This window comes from Carcharhinus amblyrhynchos, unplaced genomic scaffold (genome assembly GCF_965287045.1).
Source record: "Carcharhinus amblyrhynchos unplaced genomic scaffold, sCarAmb.v2.hapA scaffold_405, whole genome shotgun sequence".
Lineage (NCBI taxonomy): Eukaryota > Metazoa > Chordata > Chondrichthyes > Carcharhiniformes > Carcharhinidae > Carcharhinus > Carcharhinus amblyrhynchos.
In genome coordinates, this window is record NW_027650145.1 from 122,306 (window position 1) to 141,654 (window position 19,349).

Below are 19,349 nucleotides of genomic sequence, written 5' to 3' on the forward strand. Positions count from 1 at the left end.
AACTTTAACTTAACGCTGCTGGGTTTATCCAGTATTTTCTGCTGGTTGACTGATTGCTGGAAGGTTAATCCCTTGGGAGGGAATGAATGCTCCAGGGCAGCCCGGGAGGAGTTGGCAAGTTGGTCCCCGATGCAGAGAAGCTGAGTGGGGTTAGGAACCATGGAGAGGGGGAAGCGGCGCTCCGACCGGGCCGGGCTGAGGTTACTCCCGTCCGCTCACCTGACTGCGGGGCGGAAGTGGGGTCCGGCTGGGAGCTGCGGGGCGGAAGTGGGTGCGGCGTTCAATGGGCTCCGCCGGGCAGGGATAGGGGCAAGATGGCGCTGCGGCTGCTGGTGGGGGTGAAGCGGGTGATTGACTACGCGGTGAAGGTGAGACCCAAACCCCGGGGGGGGGAACAGGGTCAGAGACCCTCACACAGACCCTCACAGAGACACCCACCTCCAGGGATCCCCCAAACCCCAGGGTGGCCTTGGAACCGACTCTGACCCTCAGCACTGACCCTCTGACAGTGCGGCACTCCCTCAGTACTGACCCTCTGACAGTGCGGCACTCCCTCAGCACTGACCCTCTGACAGTGCGGCGCTCCCTCAGCACTGACCCTCTGACAGTGCGGCACTCCCTCAGCACTGACCCTCTGACAGTGCGGCACTCCCTCAGTACTGACCCTCTGACAGTGCGGCACTCCCTCAGCACTGACCCTCTGACAGTGCGGCACTCCCTCAGCACTGACCCTCCGACAGTGCGGCACTCCCTCAGCACTGACCCTCCGACAGTGCGGCACTCCCTCAGCACTGACCCTCCGACAGTGCGGCACTCCCTCAGCACTGACCCTCTGACAGTGCGGCACTCCCTCAGCACTGACCCTCTGACAGTGCGGCACTCCCTCAGCACTGACCCTCTGACAGTGCGGCACTCCCTCAGCACTGACCCTCTGACAGTGCGGCACTCCCTCAGTACTGACCCTCTGACAGCGCGGCACTCCCTCAGCACTGACCCTCTGACAGTGCGGCACTCCCTCAGCACTGACCCTCTGACAGTTCGGCACTCCCTCAGCACTGACCCTCTGACAGTGCGGCACTCCCTCAGCACTGACCCTCCGACAGTGCGGCACTCCCTCAGTACTGACCCTCTGACAGTGCGGCACTCCCTCAGCACTGACCCTCTGACAGTGCGGCACTCCCTCAGCACTGACCCTCCGACAGTGCGGCACTCCCTCAGCACTGACCCTCTGACAGTGCGGCACTCCCTCAGCACTGACCCTCTGACAGTGCGGCACTCCCTCAGTACTGACCCTCTGACAGTGCGGCACTCCCTCAGCACTGACCCTCTGACAGTGCGGCGCTCCCTCAGCACTGACCCTCTGACAGTGCGGCACTCCCTCAGTACTGACCCTCTGACAGTGCGGCGCTCCCTCAGCACTGACCCTCTGACAGTGCGGCACTCCCTCAGTACTGACCCTCTGACAGTGCGGCACTCCCTCAGCACTGACCCTCTGACAGTGCGGCACTCCCTCAGCACTGACCCTCTGACAGTGCGGCACTCCCTCAGTACTGACCCTCTGACAGTGCGGCACTCCCTCAGCACTGACCCTCTGACAGTGCGGCACTCCCTCAGCACTGACCCTCTGACAGTGCGGCACTCCCTCAGCACTGACCCTCTGACAGTGCGGCACTCCCTCAGTACTGACCCTCTGACAGTGCGGCACTCCCTCGGCACTGACCCTCTGACAGTGCGGCACTCCCTCGGCACTGACCCTCTGACAGTGCGGCACTCCCTCAGTACTGACCCTCTGACAGTGCGGAACTCCCTCAGCACTGACCTTCTGACAGTGCGGCACTCCCTCAGCACTGACCCTCTGACGGTGCGGCACTCCCTCAGTACTGACCTTCTGACAGTGCGGCACTCCCTCAGCACTGACTCTCTGACAGTGCGGCACTCCCTCAGCACTGACCCTCTGACGGTGCGGCACTCCCTCAGTACTGACCTTCTGACAGTGCGGCACTCCCTCAGCACTGACTCTCTGACAGTGCAGCACTCCCTCAGCACTGACCTTCTGACAGTGCGGCACTCCCTCAGCACTGACCTTCTGACAGTGCGGCACTCCCTCAGTACTGACCTTCTGACAGTGCGGCACTCCCTCAGCACTGACTCTCTGACAGTGCGGCACTCCCTCAGCACTGACCCTCTCTGTCTGTACAGATCCGAGTGAATTCTGACCACACTGGGGTGGTCACTGATGGGGTGAAACATTCGATGAATCCGTTCTGTGAGATTGCGGTGGAGGAGGCTGTGCGCCTGAAAGAGAAGAAACACGCCAAGGAGGTGATCGTGGTGAGCTGTGGCCCTCAACAGTGCCAGGTATCCCAATACTATCTCCCATTCCTTTCCCCCTCCTCTGTTTATCCAGCTTCCCCCCACGTTGAAACTATTCACCTACCCACTCCCCATGGGAGCGAGTCCCACGTTCTCCCCACTCCCATCCCTGTAATGTCCTCCATCCCCTACACCCCTCCCTATCTCTGTAACCTTCTTCAGCCCTTTACACCCCTCTGAGATCTCTGTGCCCCTCCAATTCCGGCCTCTCGAGCTTCCCCCGATTCCCATCGCTCCGCCATTGGCGGCCGTGCCTTCAGTTACCTGGGGAGTCCTAAACTCTGGCATTCCCTTCCTAAACCTCTCCACCTCTGTCTCTGCCTACCTCTACCTGTCTCTGCCTGTCTCTCTTATCGAGGTTCTAATTCTGTATCCCTGATATCGCCTGGTGTACGGGAGGTTAAGATTAAATGTGAGTATATTTCTGTGTGGTCTCTCTGGGAGTGGATCCTCTGTTATATTAGCTGTGTGTGTGGCAGTTTGTGATGGAAGGTGTGGTGTTGTGGACTCTGCTTGTTTTCTTGGTGGAATGCCCCTTGTGCAGTGTGTTTTGATTGTAAAGAGGATGGATTCAGAGTTCACGGTGACAGTCAGTAATATTCCTGTCCACACCAGTAACAATCAGTGTTGATACTGAGTTAATCATTTCCAGCGAAGATAAGAGAATTCGCAAAGCGCCGGGCACTCAGTGTGGCTGGGGTCAGAGGTCAGCATGTCTGGCTGGGGTCAGAGGTCGACACTGAGACCTCCAGTACGGCAGAGTTTCAAAACCCACAATGGTCTCTTCATCGAGAGGTCATGGGGTCATCACCCACTGCACTGACCCGAGCCCCAAACTGCACATTCTCCAGAGTCAGTGTCGCGTGGTGGGGTGGGTGTGTGTGTATAGGGGGCAGAGTGCTGCCTCACAGCTCCAGATATCCAGGGACCCGGATTTGATTCCCGGCTTGGGTCACTGTCTGTACAGAGCCTGCGCATTCTCCCCATGTCTGCTTGGGTTTCCTCCCACAGTCTGAAAGACGTGCTGGTTCGGGTGCATTGGCCGTGCTAAATTCTCCCTCAGTGTACCTGAACAGGCGCCAGAGTGTGGCAACGAGGCGATTTTCACACTAACTTCATTGCAGTGTTAACGTAAGCTGATTTGTGACACTAACTTGTTATTTATTAGTCACAATTAGACTTTCAGACTGTGAGAGGAAACCGGAGCACCCAGAGGAATGTGCAAACTGTCTCTTACGTTTGAGCTTCTGGGGATCTTCCGTGAATGTCTGTATAGTCTGTTGTATGTTTATTGATGTCTCTTTTTTACATCCACAGGGGATTCAGCCCACCTTGTTGACCAACAAAGGGCATACACGTGGTGGGTCGTGCAAGGGCTGCTCTTGGATGTTGCTTCGAGAGTTGCCTAGTGCTTCACATCGTTAGTGTACGCTTAAACTGGACCAACTGATGGGCAACACGACAGCTCAGTGACTATCACTGTCTGCTGTGCAGTTACAGGGACCCGGGTTGGATCTCCGACTTGGGTCAGTGTCTGTGGGAGTTTGCACATTCTCCCCGTGCTTGCGTGGGTTTTCTCCGGGTGCTCCGGTTTCCTCTCACACCCCAAAAATGTGCTTTTAGGCTGATTGGTGTTAATAAATTGTCCCTGAATTGGATCTCCCTTAATCTGGCGCACATATAATTCCCTAAATTTGCACCCCTTTATTGTGGAGTCCCTGAGACGTAGACAAACGTCGTAGGTAGAAGGAGGATTGGAATGAGGCCCTCACTGAGTGTTAAAATGGGCGGTGTGGGCTTGTAGGCGAAAGGGCCTGTTTCCTGTGCTGTTCTTTGTTCACACAGACAGTGACCCAAGCCGGGAATCGAACCCAGGTCCCTGTGAGGCAGCAGTGCTAACCCACTGTGTCGCCGTGGGTTGAGAGGTTTTACCCGATCACTCTGCTCTGTGTGTGTGTGTCTGTCTGTCTGTCTGTCTGTGTGTGTGTGTGTGGTGTAACGGACCGTTATGCCCTCCCCTCTCTCACAGGAAACGATCCGGACAGCCCTGGCGATGGGGGCGGACAGAGGGGTACACGTGGAGGTGACAGGGAAGGATTATGAGACGCTGGGACCTCTGCAAGTCTCCAAGGTGCTGGCTGCCCTCGCCAAGAAAGAGGAAGCAGACATGATCCTTTTGGGAAAACAGGTGAGTGTGAAACAGCCAGGAATCCCGATCCCGTTATTCCCTGCACCTCATCGGGATTCTCACCCTTCTCAACTACTTGTCCCACAATTAGTATTGTTGGACCCCCCAAAATCATCCAGGACAAAGCAGCCCCGCTCGATCGACACACTAACCACAAACACTCACTCCCTCCACCCCCTGACACACAGTGACAGCCGTGTGTACCATCTACAAGATGCACTGCAGCAACTCACCAAGGCTCCTTAGGCAGCACCTCCCAAACCCACCACCTCTACCATCTAGAAGGACAAGGGCAGCAGATACCTGGGATCACCCCCCACCTGGAGGTTCCCCCCCCGAGTCACTCACCGTCCCGACTTGGAAATATATCGGCCGTTCCTTCACTGTCGCTGGGGTCAGAATCCTGGTACTCCCTCCCTAACAGCACGGTGGGTGTACCTACACCACACGGGGACTGCAGCGGGTTCAAGATGGTGGCTCACCTGCCCCCTTCTCAAGGAGGGTCTGTGGGGAGGCAGTGGCACAGTGGTATTGTCACTGGACTGGTGCTCCAGAGACCCAGAACAAGATCTGGGGACCTGGGTTCGAATCCCGTCGCGGCAAATGGTATTAAACATCTGCAGATTCCAGTGAAACCATTGTCGATTGTTGAACAAACCCATCTCTCTCATTGATATCCTTTATCCTCTCTGCACTCACAGGCGATTGATGGAGATTGGAATCAGACGGGACAGATGACAGCTGCGTTATTAGACTGGCCACAGGTACAAACTCATAAAGAGAGTCCGACCAACACTGGATTCCTCACACCCTGCATCTGTCTGTCTGTTACACTCCCTGAGACTCTGTCTGACTGCCGCAGTCTCTCTCCCTCTGACTGCCACACCCTCCCTCTCTCAGTCGCACTCTCCCTCTCTCTATCTCTCTGTCTTTTCCTGTGCCTTGTTTGCTATCAGGCTTTGCAGAAATTTGTTGGGGTGGTGGGAGCACCGGCTCGCGGTTACGGGACTGGTTTTATGATTATGTTCCATACGGAAAGGGCTTTAACTTATACCACGTACCCCCACGCCCCACCCCACACCTCTACCCCCCCCCCCGCCCCCCCCCCCACACACACACCTCTACCCCTCCCGTCTCAGCCTGTTATCAAAAAGAATTTCTAAGCACTGATGTATTGTCTCCAACCCTACAGTCTTGGATCACTCTAACCCTTGATTAAGGTACAGTGGCACAGTGGTTAGCACTGCTGCCTCACAGTGCCAGGGACTCGGGTTCGATTCCCAGCTGGGTAACACAGTGGGTTAGCACTGCTGCCTCACAGCGCCAGGGACCCGGGTTCGATTCCCAGCTGGGTAACACAGTGGGTTAGCACTGCTGCCTCACAGCGCCAGGGACCCGGGTTCGATTCCCAGCTGGGTAACACAGTGGGTTAGCACTGCTGCCTCACAGCGCCAGGGACCCGGGTTCGATTCCCAGCTGGGTAACACAGTGGGTTAGCACTGCTGCCTCACAGTGCCAGGGACCCGGGTTCAATTCTCGGCTTGGGTCACTGTCAGTACGGATTCTGTACGTTCTCCCCATGTCTGCATGGGTTTCCTCTGAGTGCTCCAGTTTCCTCCCACAGTCTGAAAAACGTGCTGGTTTGATGCATTGGCTGTGTTAAAATTGCCCCTTAGTGTCAGGGTAAATATGCGAGGTTACGGGAATAGGGCCTGGGTGGGATTGTTGTCAGTGCAGATACAATGGGCTGAATGGCCTCCTTCTGCACTGCAGGGATTCAATGAATAACCCCTCAGCAAACCTGAGATTGGGTAAACTCAGAGGGTTAGTTTATCTTATACACACGCAGGCCCAGAGAGTGAGGTGTCACTGTGTACCAGCTGGTACAGTCACACAGTAAAAGAGAAGGAAGCGGAAAGTAGAGGCACGAGGAGGAGGGAAGACACAGAAAATCAGAATTTTTATTCCCCATTGAGTGGCGAATCAAAGGATTGATTATTCTCTGGTGACTGAGTTGATGTGTAGTGACCTCCCTTTCCATCACGCTGACTCCTCCACACCAGCAGGCACTGGTATAGATATTACACTCGTGTCAGTGAGAAAATTTAAACCAGGCCAGAACTCTGGGGTCAGGACCTCAGCAACGCCTTTGTACCTGTCCTTAGAATGTGACTCCTGCAGGTTCAAGGGGCAGTCACGTGTCTTTAGAGATAACGAGGCTGCTGTGGTTACCTGAAGGCTAGAAAGTCCCTTTGTGTTGAGTCGTAGACAGTCGCAGCTTCATTCAATGTAAAGTCTATCATGTATTTTGAAAAAATAATGTTATAAAATACCCAGCATGATACTGGCGTATAGTTTTTCCTTCACGTCTTTGTGGCAAGAACAAACAGCAGAAGGAAGAAGGAGGCCATTCGGCCCATCAATATTGATAGTGTGGTTTGGTTCTGCCTAGGGGACCTTTGCCTCAGAGGTGAAGGTGGAAGATAAGAAGCTGACGGTTACTCGGGAAGTGGACGGAGGTTTGGAGACCATCTCACTGAAGCTGCCGGCGGTTGTGACCTCTGACCTGCGGCTGAATGAGCCACGTTACGCCACGCTCCCCAACATCATGGTGGGTGTCCGGGAATGACCGCATCCCCTCCCCTCCCAAAGAGACTGAAAACACCATGACCCAACTCGCCCCTCTCCCCCCTCCTCCCTCTCCCCCCCTCCCCCCTCCTCCCTCCTCCCTCTCCCTCTCTCCTCCCTCTCCCCTGAAATGAGGGTGAGCTGTACTGTTGAGGAGTGGCCTTTTGAATGGGTGGTGATATTGAAGCTCCCTCAGGGAGATGTCAGTGTGATTATCTGTGGCTCCCAGAGCAGGTCAGAGGCTGGGAATCCTGTGGAGAGTAACTCACCTCCTGACTCCCCCAAAGCCTGTCCACCATCTACAAGGACACAAGTCAGGAGTGTGATGGAATACTCCCCACTTGCCAGGATGGGTGCGGCTCCAACAACACTCGAGAAGCTCGGCACCATCCAGGACAAAGTATCTCTGCTCGATTGACACACTAACCCCAAACACTCACTCCCTCCACCCCCGACGCACAGTGACAGCCGTGTGTACCATCTACAAGATGCACTGCAGCAACTCACCAAGGCTCCTTAGGCAGCACCTTCCAAACCCACCACCTCTACCATCTAGAAGGACAAGGGCAGCAGATACCTGGGAACATCCCCCACCTGGAGGTTCCCCTCCGAGTCACTCACCATCCCGACTTGGAAATATATCGGCCGTTCCTTCACTGTCGCTGGGGTCAGAATCCTGGCACTCCCTCCCTAACAGCACTGTGGGTGTACCTACACCACACGGGGATTGCAGCGGGTTCAAGATGGCGGCTCACCCACCACCTTCCCAAGGGGGCAATTAGGGATGGGGGGGGGGGTAAGTGCTGGACCTGGCCAGCCATGCCCAGGTCCCAGAAATGGATAAACAAGCTGCTGTGTAAATTACCTCTCATCATTTCCATGCAATCTCTCACCACCCTCCGCCCCCACCACCCTCCGCCTCCCCTGGTCTCTCTCTCTTCCCACTTTTTGTCACTCTCTCATTTCCCCCCCCTTCTCTCTCTGTTCCCTGTTCTTGTCTCCCTCTCCTTTTCCCCTTTCTCTCGCTCCCTTTCTCTCTCAACTGTTTTACTCATCTGTCGGCTACTTGCACCCTTTCCCTGCTCTCTCTCACGTTCTCTCTCTCTCTCACATTTTCTCTCTCTCTCATTCCTCGTTCTTGCCATCTCTGTCCCACTCTCTGTTGCTGCCTCTCCCCCCCCACCTCCCCCGTACCCACCGTTACGCCCACAGAAAGCCAAGAAGAAGAAGATTGATAAGATGAGCCCAAAGGATCTAGGGGTGGATATCAGCAGCAAACTGCAGACACTGAGTGTGAATGACCCCCCACAACGCACAGCCGGGGTCAAAGTGGAGAATGTGGAGCAGCTGGTGTCCAAGCTGAAGGAAATTGGCCGGATATGAGGAGGTCCGAGGTCAGTAAGGAGCTTGTGTGAAAATGGACCATATAGAGGGAGCTTTACTCTGTATCTAACCCCGTGCTGTACCTGTCCTGGGAGTGTTTGATGGGGACAGTGTAGAGGGAGCTTTACTCTGTATCTAACCCCGTGCTGTACCTGTCCTGGGAGTGTTTGATGGGGGGACAGTGTAGAGGGAGCTTTACTCTGTATCTAACCCCGTGCTGTACCTGTCCTGGGAGTGTTTGATGGGGACAGTGTAGAGGGAGCTTTACTCTGTATCTAACCCCGTGCTGTACCTGTCCTGGGAGTGTTTGATAGGGGACAGTGTAGAGGGAGCTTTACTCTGTATCTAACCCCATGCTGTACCTGTCCTGGGAGTGTTTGATGGGGGACAGTGTAGAGGGAGCTTTACTCTGTATCTAACCCCGTGCTGTACCTGTCCTGGGAGTGTTTGATGGGGGACAGTGTAGAGGGAGCTTTACTCTGTATCCAACCCTGTGCTGTACGTGTCCTGGGAGTGTTTGATGGGGGGACAGTGTAGAGGGAGCTTTACTCTGTATCTAACCCCGCGCTGTACCTGTCCTGGGAGTGTTTGATGGGGACAGTGTAGAGGGAGCTTTACTCTGTATCTAACCCCGCGCTGTACCTGTCCTGGGAGTGTTTGATGGGGACAGTGTAGAGGGAGCTTTACTCTGTATCTAACCCCGTGCTGTACCTGTCCTGGGAGTGTTTGATGGGGGACAGTGTAGAGGGAGCTTTACTCTGTATCTAACCCTGTGCTGTACCTGTCCTGGGAGTGTTTGATGGGGGAACAGTGTAGAGAGAGCTTTACTCTGTATCTAACCCTATGCTGTACCTGTCCTGGGAGTGTTTGATGGGGGACAGTGTCAAGGTTGTCCCTGATTTTCACTATTAATTTTTTCCCTTTCTTGCTCAGGAATTTCTGGGAAAGGCCCAACATTCACGAAGGTGTCTTGCTGTTCTCACCTCTAATTGGTTTGCACAGGGAACATTCCCAATGATCGAGCCAACCGCTAAACGGCTCCTGTGAATATTCAGGGAAATATCTTCAGAGTTGAACGTATCAGAGTGAAGCTGAATAAACCGAGTTTCTATATTCACAATCCCTATTCGTCTCTCGTTACTGAACCTTTATTCTAACTAAACAACTTCAACTATTTAACTGAAAACCGAGTTGAGACAAACCTTGGCCAAGAAATATCCTCGATATAGAATCTATCTTCTGCTCCTCTGAAGCATCCTTCAGGGCACAGGTCTTGTTGCGATGGTCTCTTCAAGTTATTGCTGACAAACAAAGGCCCATGTCTCTTTGATCCACAATTCTCCACTAGCTTCCGGAAGATTCTCTATCATCAGCCAATGAATTGATCAGAACCTTGATTGCATCATTCGATAAGACCAATCAAATGCTGCCAGAGTAATTGTATCGGTCAGTCCCAGCCTCGTCATCTCTCAGCCCCTGGAGTGCATCTTGTTCACGTTCCAGTGCTTGGATTGGGAACAGTGGCGCGAGGAGTGTGTATAAAAGCTCTTCCCACACCAAGGACCGGCTGTCAAAATCTGACACCCTTTTCCTTTGACAAATTCCAAGCCAGTAGCCACAGGAAATCTCAGCACAGTGAAAAAAAAACAGCTTTTACCCAAAAAAAGACTGATTTGTTTGATTGAGGATCTTCCAGCATGTTAAAAGTTATACTTCTATTTAGTCACCAAATTTCATCCGAGATACAGGACTGCAACAGGCCATTCAGCCCATCTTCTCCTGAGGTTTCTCCACCACCCCCCCCCATCTCCTGCTATTTCTTTCTCCCTCATGAGCTTATCCAGCTCCCCCCCCGCTTCTTAAATACAGAGATACTATTCACCTCAGCCACTCCCCGTGGGAGCGAGTCCCACATTCTCCCCCACTCCCCGTGGGAGCGAGTCCCACATTCTCCCCCACTCCCCGTGGGAGCGAGTCCCACATTCTCCCCACTCCCCGTGGGAGCGAGTCCCACATTCTCCCCCACTCCCCGTGGGAGCGAGTCCCACATTCTCCCCACTCCCCGTGGGAGCGAGTCCCACATTCTCCCCCACTCCCCGTGGGAGCGAGTCCCACATTCTCCCCACTCCGTGTCTCTATCTTTTCCAGCACTGTGGAAATCCTTGTGTTATATTTACAGATGGGTCTGTAGCTTCTCCCGAATCCCAGGAATACTGCAGTCATTGACAGTAATCCCAGGAAAATTCCTGGTGCCTGTTTTGCTAAGCGGAGGCCTGTTCGCTGCTGGTCAGAGGGAGAGACATGGGGGAGATTCCGGAGAGAGGGGGACACTGTCTCTGTGCTGATCCGGACGGATTTGTGTTTGCGTCTCGGGAATGCCTCTCTCTCCCTCGCCCACTCCCCTCACCCTCGATTCTGTTCCCAACTGCCCTCACTCGCCCTCCCCCCTCGATGGCCCTCCCCCCTCGCTCGCCCCTTCCCCCCTTTCTGGAGGGGCTCACGTTGCTGGGAGTCGCGTTAACTCCCCTTGTCCTCAGGCAGTCACAGAACCCATAATACCTCTGTCCCCCGCATTCCAGCACAGCAGGATCCCAGGGGCGCCGGATACCCAATAGTTGATGACATGGGGGAGCAGTGCTGTGTGTGTGGAATATGTTTCAGAGGCCCCCCCCTCCCTGGGGTTGCCACCTCGAGGGGAAAGGGCCAGCCTCCTGTGGACACTCCTTGCCACGCGGCCTGAAGCAGACAGATATCTGTATGGGATCGTGCTGTGCACCTCTTGGCTCAAACCAGGAAAGGATTTGGGCAAACATCAAGTCACTGCCTGGTGTCTGTGCAGCTCCACCCAGACACACAACACAGCAATCAAAACCAAACTGAACCTCATCCTGAGACAGAGAGAGAGAGATAATAGGATCACCACAAACAGACAGCCCTCCGAGAGGTCAGATTCAATGGAACAAGTTAAAGGAGAGAGAGACAGACAGAGGCACAGGCAGAGAGAGACTCAGACAGAGAGAGACAGACAAAGAGAAACTCAGACAGAGAGAGACACAGAGAAACAGAGATAGATAGAGAGCAACGGAGAGAGAGTGAAGGAGAGAGAAAGAGCGACGGACAGCGAGAGAGACAGACGCTGATAGAGAGTCTGTCAGAGGGTCACTTTGACAAGGAGTCATCTGGACTCAAAACATCAGCTCTTCTCTCTCTTCACAGATGCTGCCAGACCTGCTGAGATTTTCCAGCAATATCTATTTTGGTTTCAGATTCCAGCATCCGCCCTAATTTGTTTTTGTTAGGGAGGGATTTAGCTGTATTCAATTCACAATTTCGAAAATATCCCATCCTGTGTAGGTGGAACCAGTCTGGTGACATTCTCTGTGCTGTTCTGTGTCACCCAGGAAAGGAGATTCCATTCTAATAACCGGCTGGGTAAGGAAGGGTTCAGAGACTGTGGATGGAGCAGTGAGATCGTCACAAAGTGGCTGATAGAGAGACGATCACCCACTGCTGGTGGTGGGATTATCAACCGGAGATCGAGTATCACGGTTCTCTCACACACATAACATTAATATTCCTTTCCACAGTCTCACACACTGCTAGCGAGAGTTAGAGAGGGACAAAGAGAAACACATATCGCTAGTGAGAGTTAGAAAGGGAGGGAGAGACACACACATTGCTAGTGAGAGGGAGACAGAGAGATGCACATGTTGCTAGTGAGAGTTAGAGAGGGATAGAGAGACACACACACACACATTGCTAGTGAGAGTTGGAGAGGGAGGGAGAGAGACAGAGAGACGCACACATTGCTAGTGAGAGTTGGAGAGGGAGGGAGAGAGTGAAACTAGAGATTTTGGGAACATATAGCCACAATTAGACATTTAGCCCATTCATTCCGTGCTGGCTAATTATTATTATAGATCCAGCATAGAAACTATCACAGCTCGGTCTGGGCTCCTGCTCTTCGCAAAACCGCAAGGAACTACAAAAGGGTCATGAATGTAGCCCAATCCATCACGCAAACCAGCCTCCCTTCCATTGACTCCGTCTACACTTCCCTCTGCCTCGGGGAAAAGCAGCCGGTATAATCAAAGACCCCACGCATCCCGGACATTCTCTCTTCCACCTTCTTCCATCAGGAAAAAGATACAAAAGTCTGAGGTCCCGTACCGACCGACTCAAGAACAGCTTCTTCCCTGCTGCTGTCAGACTCTTGAATGGACCTACCTCACATTAAGTCAATCTTTCTCTACACCCTCGCTGTGACTGTTACACTGAGTGTGTGTATATGAGTGTGGGAATGAATGTGAGGGTTTGTGTAGTGTTTGTGTAAGATAGTGTCAGTGTGTGTGAATGTGTGTTGGTGTGTGTATTTGCGAGTGTGACTGTGTGTGTATGAGTGAGTGTATGAGAAACAGTCTGAGTGTGTGTGTGTATGACTGCATGTGTGTGTGTGTAAGAGTGAGCGTGTGCGCGTGTTTTTGTATGTGTGTGAGACCATGTGTATACGAGTGTATGTGTGAGAGAGAGAGAGAGAGATTGGGTGTGTGTTTTGAGTGTGTGTGTGTGAGAGAGAGAGATTGGGTGTGTGTATCTGAGAGTGTGTGTGTGAGAGAGAGAGAGATTGGGTGTGTGTATCTGAGTGTGTGTGTGTGTGAGAGAGAGTGAGATTGGGTGTGTGTATCTGAGTGTGAGTGTGTGTGAGAGAGAGAGAGATTGAGTGTGTGTATCTGAGTGTGTGTGTGAGAGAGAGAGAGATTGGGTGTGTGTATCTGAGTGTGTGTGTGAGAGAGAGAGAGATTGGGTGTGTGTATCTGTGTGTGTGTGTGTGAGAGAGAGAGAGATTGAGTGTGTGTATCTGTGTGTGTGTGTGTGAGAGAGAGAGATTGAGTGTGTGTATCTGAGTGTGTGTGTGTGTGAGAGAGAGAGATTGAGTGTGTGTATCTGAGTGTGTGTGTGAGAGAGAGAGATTGGGTGTGTGTATCTGAGTGTGTGTGTGAGAGAGAGAGAGATTGGGTGTGTGTATCTGTGTGTGTGTGAGAGAGAGAGAGATTGAGTGTGTGTATCTGTGTGTGTGTGTGAGAGAGAGAGATTGAGTGTGTGTATCTGAGTGTGTGTGTGTGTGAGAGAGAGAGATTGAGTGTGTGTATCTGAGTGTGTGTGTGAGAGAGAGAGAGATTGGGTGTGTGTTTTGAGTGTGTGTGTGTGAGAGAGAGAGATTGGGTGTGTGTTTTGAGTGTGTGTGTGTGAGAGAGAGAGATTGGGTGTGTGTTTTGAGTGTGTGTGTGTGTGAGAGAGAGATTGGGTGTGTGTTTTGAGTGTGTGTGTGAGAGAGAGAGATTGAGTGTGTGTATCTGTGTGTGTGTGTGAGAGAGAGAGAGATTGGGTGTGTGTATCTGAGTGTGTGTGTGTGAGAGAGAGATTGAGTGTGTGTATCTGTGTGTGTGTGAGAGAGAGAGAGAGATTGGGTGTGTGTATCTGAATGTGTGTGAGAGAGAGAGAGATTGAGTGTGTGTATCTGTGTGTGTGTGTGTGAGAGAGAGATTGAGTGTGTGTATCTGAGTGTGAGTGTGTGAGAGAGAGAGATTGGGTGTGTGTTTTGAGTGTGTGTGTGTGTGAGAGAGAGAGAGATTGGGTGTGTGTTTTGAGTGTGTGTGTGAGAGAGAGAGAGATTGGGTGTGTGTATCTGAGTGTGAGTGTGTGAGAGAGAGAGATTGGGTGTGTGTTTTGAGTGTGAATGTGTGAGAGAGAGAGATTGGGTGTGTGTTTTGAGTGTGAGTGTGTGAGAGAGAGAGATTGGGTGTGTGTTTTGAGTGTGAGTGTGTGAGAGAGAGAGATTGGGTGTGTGTTTTGAGTGTGTGTGTGTGAGAGAGAGAGATTGGGTGTGTGTATCTGAGTGTGAGTGTGTGAGAGAGAGAGATTGAGTGTGTGTATCTGAGTGTGTGTGTGAGAGAGAGAGAGATTGGGTGTGTGTATCTGTGTGTGTGTGTGAGAGAGAGAGATTGGGTGTGTGTATCTGAGTGTGAGTGTGTGAGAGAGAGAGATTGAGTGTGTGTATCTGAGTGTGTGTGTGTGAGAGAGAGAGATTGAGTGTGTGTATCTGTGTGTGTGTGAGAGAGAGAGATTGGGTGTGTGTATCTGTGTGTGTGTGTGAGAGAGAGATTGAGTGTGTGTATCTGAGTGTGTGTGTGTGTGAGAGAGAGAGATTGAGTGTGTGTATCTGTGTGTGTGTGTGTGTGAGAGAGAGAGATTGGGTGTGTGTATCTGTGTGTGTGTGTGAGAGAGAGAGAGATTGAGTGTGTGTATCTGTGTGTGTGAGAGAGAGAGATTGAGTGTGTGTATCTGTGTGTGTGTGTGAGAGAGAGAGATTGGGTGTGTGTATCTGTGTGTGTGTGTGTGTGAGAGAGAGAGATTGGGTGTGTGTATCTGTGTGTGTCTGTGAGAGAGAGAGATTGGGTGTGTGTTTTGAGTGTGAGTGTGTGAGAGAGAGAGATTGAGTGTGTGTTTTGAGTGTGAGTGTGTGAGAGAGAGAGAGATTGGGTGTGTGTTTTGAGTGTGAGTGTGTGAGAGAGAGAGATTGGGTGTGTGTATCTGAGTGTGTGTGTGAGAGAGAGAGATTGGGTGTGTGTTTTGAGTGTGAGTGTGTGAGAGAGAGAGATTGGGTGTGTGTTTTGAGTGTGAGTGTGTGAGAGAGAGAGATTGGGTGTGTGTTTTGAGTGTGAGTGTGTGAGAGAGAGAGATTGGGTGTGTGTATCTGAGTGTGTGTGTGTGAGAGAGAGAGATTGAGTGTGTGTTTTGAGTGTGAGTGTGTGAGAGAGAGATTGAGTGTGTGTTTTGAGTGTGAGTGTGTGAGAGAGAGAGATTGGGTGTGTGTATCTGAGTGTGAGTGTGTGAGAGAGAGAGATTGGGTGTGTGTTTTGAGTGTGAGTGTGTGAGAGAGAGAGATTGGGTGTGTGTTTTGAGTGTGAGTGTGTGAGAGAGAGAGATTGGGTGTGTGTTTTGAGTGTGAGTGTGTGAGAGAGAGAGATTGAGTGTGTGTTTTGAGTGTGAGTGTGAGAGAGAGAGAGATTGGGTGTGTGTATCTGTGTGTGTGTGAGAGAGAGAGATTGAGTGTGTGTTTTGAGTGTGAGTGTGTGAGAGAGAGAGATTGGGTGTGTGTATCTGAGTGTGAGTGTGTGAGAGAGAGAGATTGGGTGTGTGTATCTGAGTGTGTGTGTGTGTGAGAGAGAGAGATTGAGTGTGTGTATCTGAGTGTGAGTGTGTGAGAGAGAGAGATTGGGTGTGTGTTTTGAGTGTGAGTGTGAGAGAGAGAGATTGGGTGTGTGTTTTGAGTGTGAGTGTGTGAGAGAGAGAGATTGGGTGTGTGTTTTGAGTGTGTGTTTGTGAGAGAGATTGGGTGTGTGTTTTGAGTGTGAGTGTGTGAGAGAGAGAGATTGGGTGTGTGTTTTGAGTGTGAGTGTGTGAGAGAGAGAGATTGAGTGTGTGTTTTGAGTGTGAGTGTGAGAGAGAGAGAGATTGGGTGTGTGTATCTGTGTGTGTGTGAGAGAGAGAGATTGAGTGTGTGTTTTGAGTGTGAGTGTGTGAGAGAGAGAGATTGGGTGTGTGTATCTGAGTGTGAGTGTGTGAGAGAGAGAGATTGGGTGTGTGTATCTGAGTGTGTGTGTGTGAGAGAGAGAGATTGAGTGTGTGTATCTGAGTGTGAGTGTGTGAGAGAGAGAGATTGGGTGTGTGTTTTGAGTGTGAGTGTGAGAGAGAGAGATTGGGTGTGTGTTTTGAGTGTGAGTGTGTGAGAGAGAGAGATTGGGTGTGTGTTTTGAGTGTGTGTTTGTGAGAGAGATTGGGTGTGTGTTTTGAGTGTGAGTGTGTGAGAGAGAGAGATTGGGTGTGTGTTTTGAGTGTGAGTGTGTGAGAGAGAGAGATTGAGTGTGTGTTTTGAGTGTGAGTGTGAGAGAGAGAGAGATTGGGTGTGTGTATCTGTGTGTGTGTGAGAGAGAGAGATTGAGTGTGTGTATCTGTGTGTGTGTGTGTGTGAGAGAGAGAGATTGAGTGTGTGTATCTGAGTGTGAGTGTGTGTGTGAGAGAGATTGGGTGTGTGTTTTGAGTGTGAGTGTGTGAGAGAGAGAGATTGGGTGTGTGTATCTGAGTGTGTGTGTGTGTGAGAGAGAGAGATTGAGTGTGTGTATCTGTGTGTGTGAGAGAGAGAGAGATTGAGTGTGTGTTTTGAGTGTGAGTGTGTGATTGTGTGTGTGTGAGAGTGTGTGACTGTGAGAGTATAAAGCTTCTGGTCCTGTACTTATCCAGAAGCTCACCCAGTTGTTCCAGTCCTTTTGGAAGCAAGGATCTATTCCTCAGGAACTTAAAGATGTTTCCATCGTTCACCTGTACGAGAGGAAGGGCAATCGGCAAGAATGTGACAATCACTGAGGAATCTCGCTGCTCTCCATCACAGGAAAAACCCTCGCAAGAATCCTGCTAAATGGTCTGGTCACTCGTCTGGAGCTGGGCCTGTTTCCAGAGTCACAGTGTGGCTTCCGCAAAGGTGGTGGGAATATTGATATGACTTTTGCTGTGCGCCAACTTCAGGAGAAGTGTCAGGAGCAGAATCACGAACTCTACACAAGCTTTGTTGACCTTGCGAAAGCCTTCGACACTGTGAGCCGACAAGGTCTGTGGAGGATCAGGTCAAAGAACGGCTGCCTCCCACAAATTCATTCAGATGGTACGCCAGTTCCATGATGACCAGAGTACTGGATGGTGGAGAATCCTCTGAGACATTCCCAGTCTCCAATGGCATCAAACAGGGCTGTGTGCTCACACCCACACTGTTCAGTATGATGTTTACTGCCATGCTGAATGATGCCTTCCAGGACAGTGTTACTGGAATCAGCCTCAAGTACAGAGTGGATGGGAAGTTCTACAACCTGAGGAGACTTCAAGCTATTACCAAAGTGAAGGAGACTGTTCTGAGAGATTTCCTCTCTGCCGCTGACTGCGCCCTGTACACTGGCTCAGGGCCAGAGATGCATTATCAGTATGGACAAATTTTCCACAGCTTGTGACAACTTTGGACTCACGATCACCATTAAAAAGACCGAAGTCCTGCACCAGCCTGCTCCTCATGCACCGTACACACAACCCATAATCACAATCAGAAACTACAGGCAGTGGACCAGTTCACTTATCTTGGCAGCTCCCTCTCCCAGGCAGTGACTATCGATACAGAAGTTAACTGCAGAATAGCAAAGGCAAGTTCTGCTTTCGGTAGACTGCGCTCCACTGGATGGGAACATCGAGGAATCAGCTCACAAACAAAACTGAAGGTCTACAGCACCGTGGTACTCACTACCCTCCTGTATGTCTGGGAAACGTGGACTGTGTATCGAAGGCATGCAAGACAGCTCAATCATTTCCACATGACTTGTCTTCGCAGAATATTACCCATCCGATAGCAAGACGAAGTACCAGACACTGAAGTTCTCTCTAGAGCAAGTCTACCATCAGTCCACACACTGAGAGCACAGACCCGGTGGGCAGGTCATGGCATCCGTACGTCAGACCAGTGCAGACCCAAGCAGCTCCGTTTTGGGGAACTCTCTGCTGGAAGACGCTCACATGGAGGGCAGAAGAAACATTACAAAGACACACTCAAGGCCTCCCTGAAGTCACTTGACATTGACACGACCACCTGGGAAATACTGGCACAAAACCGCCCTCCCTGGCACTGCCTCATCCACAAAGGCTGCCAAGCTCACGAAGCGAGGTATATTACTGAAACACAACTTAATCGCGAGCTGCACAAGTCCAGAGCCACCAGAGCAACAACGACAGTGTCTACACAAGTCTGTCCAGTACGTACCAGGACATTCCGTGCCCGAGTTGGCCCTGATCAGTTATCTTCGGACACACCACAACCAGTCTCAAAATGACTCATGGTGTCGAGGTCCTCATCGATGACGATGGACGAATAACAATTGCAAGTGTGTCTGTGTGTGTGTGTGTATGAGAGAGTGTATGTATCAGTGTGTGAGTGTGTGTGTCGGGGTGTGTGTGTGTTGGTGTGTGTGTGTGTGTGTATGTATCAGTGTGTATACATGAGTGTGTGTATCGGTGTGTCTGTGTATGTGTGTGAGAGTGTGAGTGTGTTGGTGTGTATGTGAGTGCCGGTGTTTGTGTGTGTCAGTGTGTGTGAGTATGTGTGTGTGTGTGTGTTGGTGTGTATATGAGTGTATGTGTTGGTGTGTGAATGTCTGTGTGTGTGTGTGTGTCAGTGTGTTGGGGGGTGTGTGTGTCAGTGTGTTGGGGGGGGTGTGTGTGTGTTGGGGGGTGTGTGTGTGTGTCAGTGTGTTGGGGGTGTGTGTGTGTGTTGGGGGGTGTGTGTGTGTGTCAGTGTGTTGGGGGTGTGTGTGTGTGTTGGGGGGTGTGTGTGTCAGTGTGTTGGGGGTGTGTGTGTCAGTGTGTTGGGGGTGTGTGTGTGTGTTGGGGGGTGTGTGTGTCAGTGTGTTGGGGGTGTGTGTGTCAGTGTGTTGGGGGTGTGTGTGTGTGTTGGGGGGTGTGTGTGTCAGTGTGTTGGGGGTGTGTGTGTCAGTGTGTTGGGGGTGTGTGTGTCAGTGTGTTGGGGGTGTGTGTGTGTGTTGGGGGGTGTGTGTGTCAGTGTGTTGGGGGTGTGTGTGTGTGTTGGGGGGTGTGTGTGTCAGTGTGTTGGGGGTGTGTGTGTGTGTTGGGGGGTGTGTGTGTCAGTGTGTTGGGGGGTGTGTGTGTGTTGGGGGGTGTGTGGTGT

At 51.8% G+C, this 19,349-nt stretch overlaps 1 protein-coding gene across 1 annotated transcript; it reads left to right on the forward strand.

Annotated features, from left to right (window-relative positions):
• Positions 1 to 273: 273 nt before the first annotated feature.
• etfb (electron transfer flavoprotein subunit beta) lies at positions 274 to 9,694 on the forward strand. Its single transcript, XM_080183749.1, has 7 exons — positions 274 to 368; positions 2,200 to 2,358; positions 4,403 to 4,561; positions 5,263 to 5,325; positions 7,014 to 7,172; positions 8,402 to 8,583; positions 9,506 to 9,694. Exons 1-6 carry the CDS (start codon positions 315 to 317, stop codon positions 8,570 to 8,572), a joined length of 765 nt encoding a protein of 254 aa, XP_080039875.1. The 5' UTR covers positions 274 to 314; the 3' UTR covers positions 8,573 to 8,583; positions 9,506 to 9,694.
• Positions 9,695 to 19,349: the final 9,655 nt, after the last annotated feature.

What these genes read in the sequence shown, in the direction of transcription:
- etfb (XM_080183749.1), top strand. Translation starts at nt 315, where the DNA reads ATGGCGCTGCGGCTGCTGGTGGGGGTGAAGCGGGTGATTGACTACGCG. An exon ending in TGATTGACTACGCGGTGAAG is followed by an intron (nt 369 to 2,199) that starts GTGAGACCCAAA and finishes CTGTCTGTACAG; the next exon opens with ATCCGAGTGAATTCTGACCA. An exon ending in CCACGCTCCCCAACATCATG is followed by an intron (nt 7,173 to 8,401) that starts GTGGGTGTCCGG and finishes TTACGCCCACAG; the next exon opens with AAAGCCAAGAAGAAGAAGAT.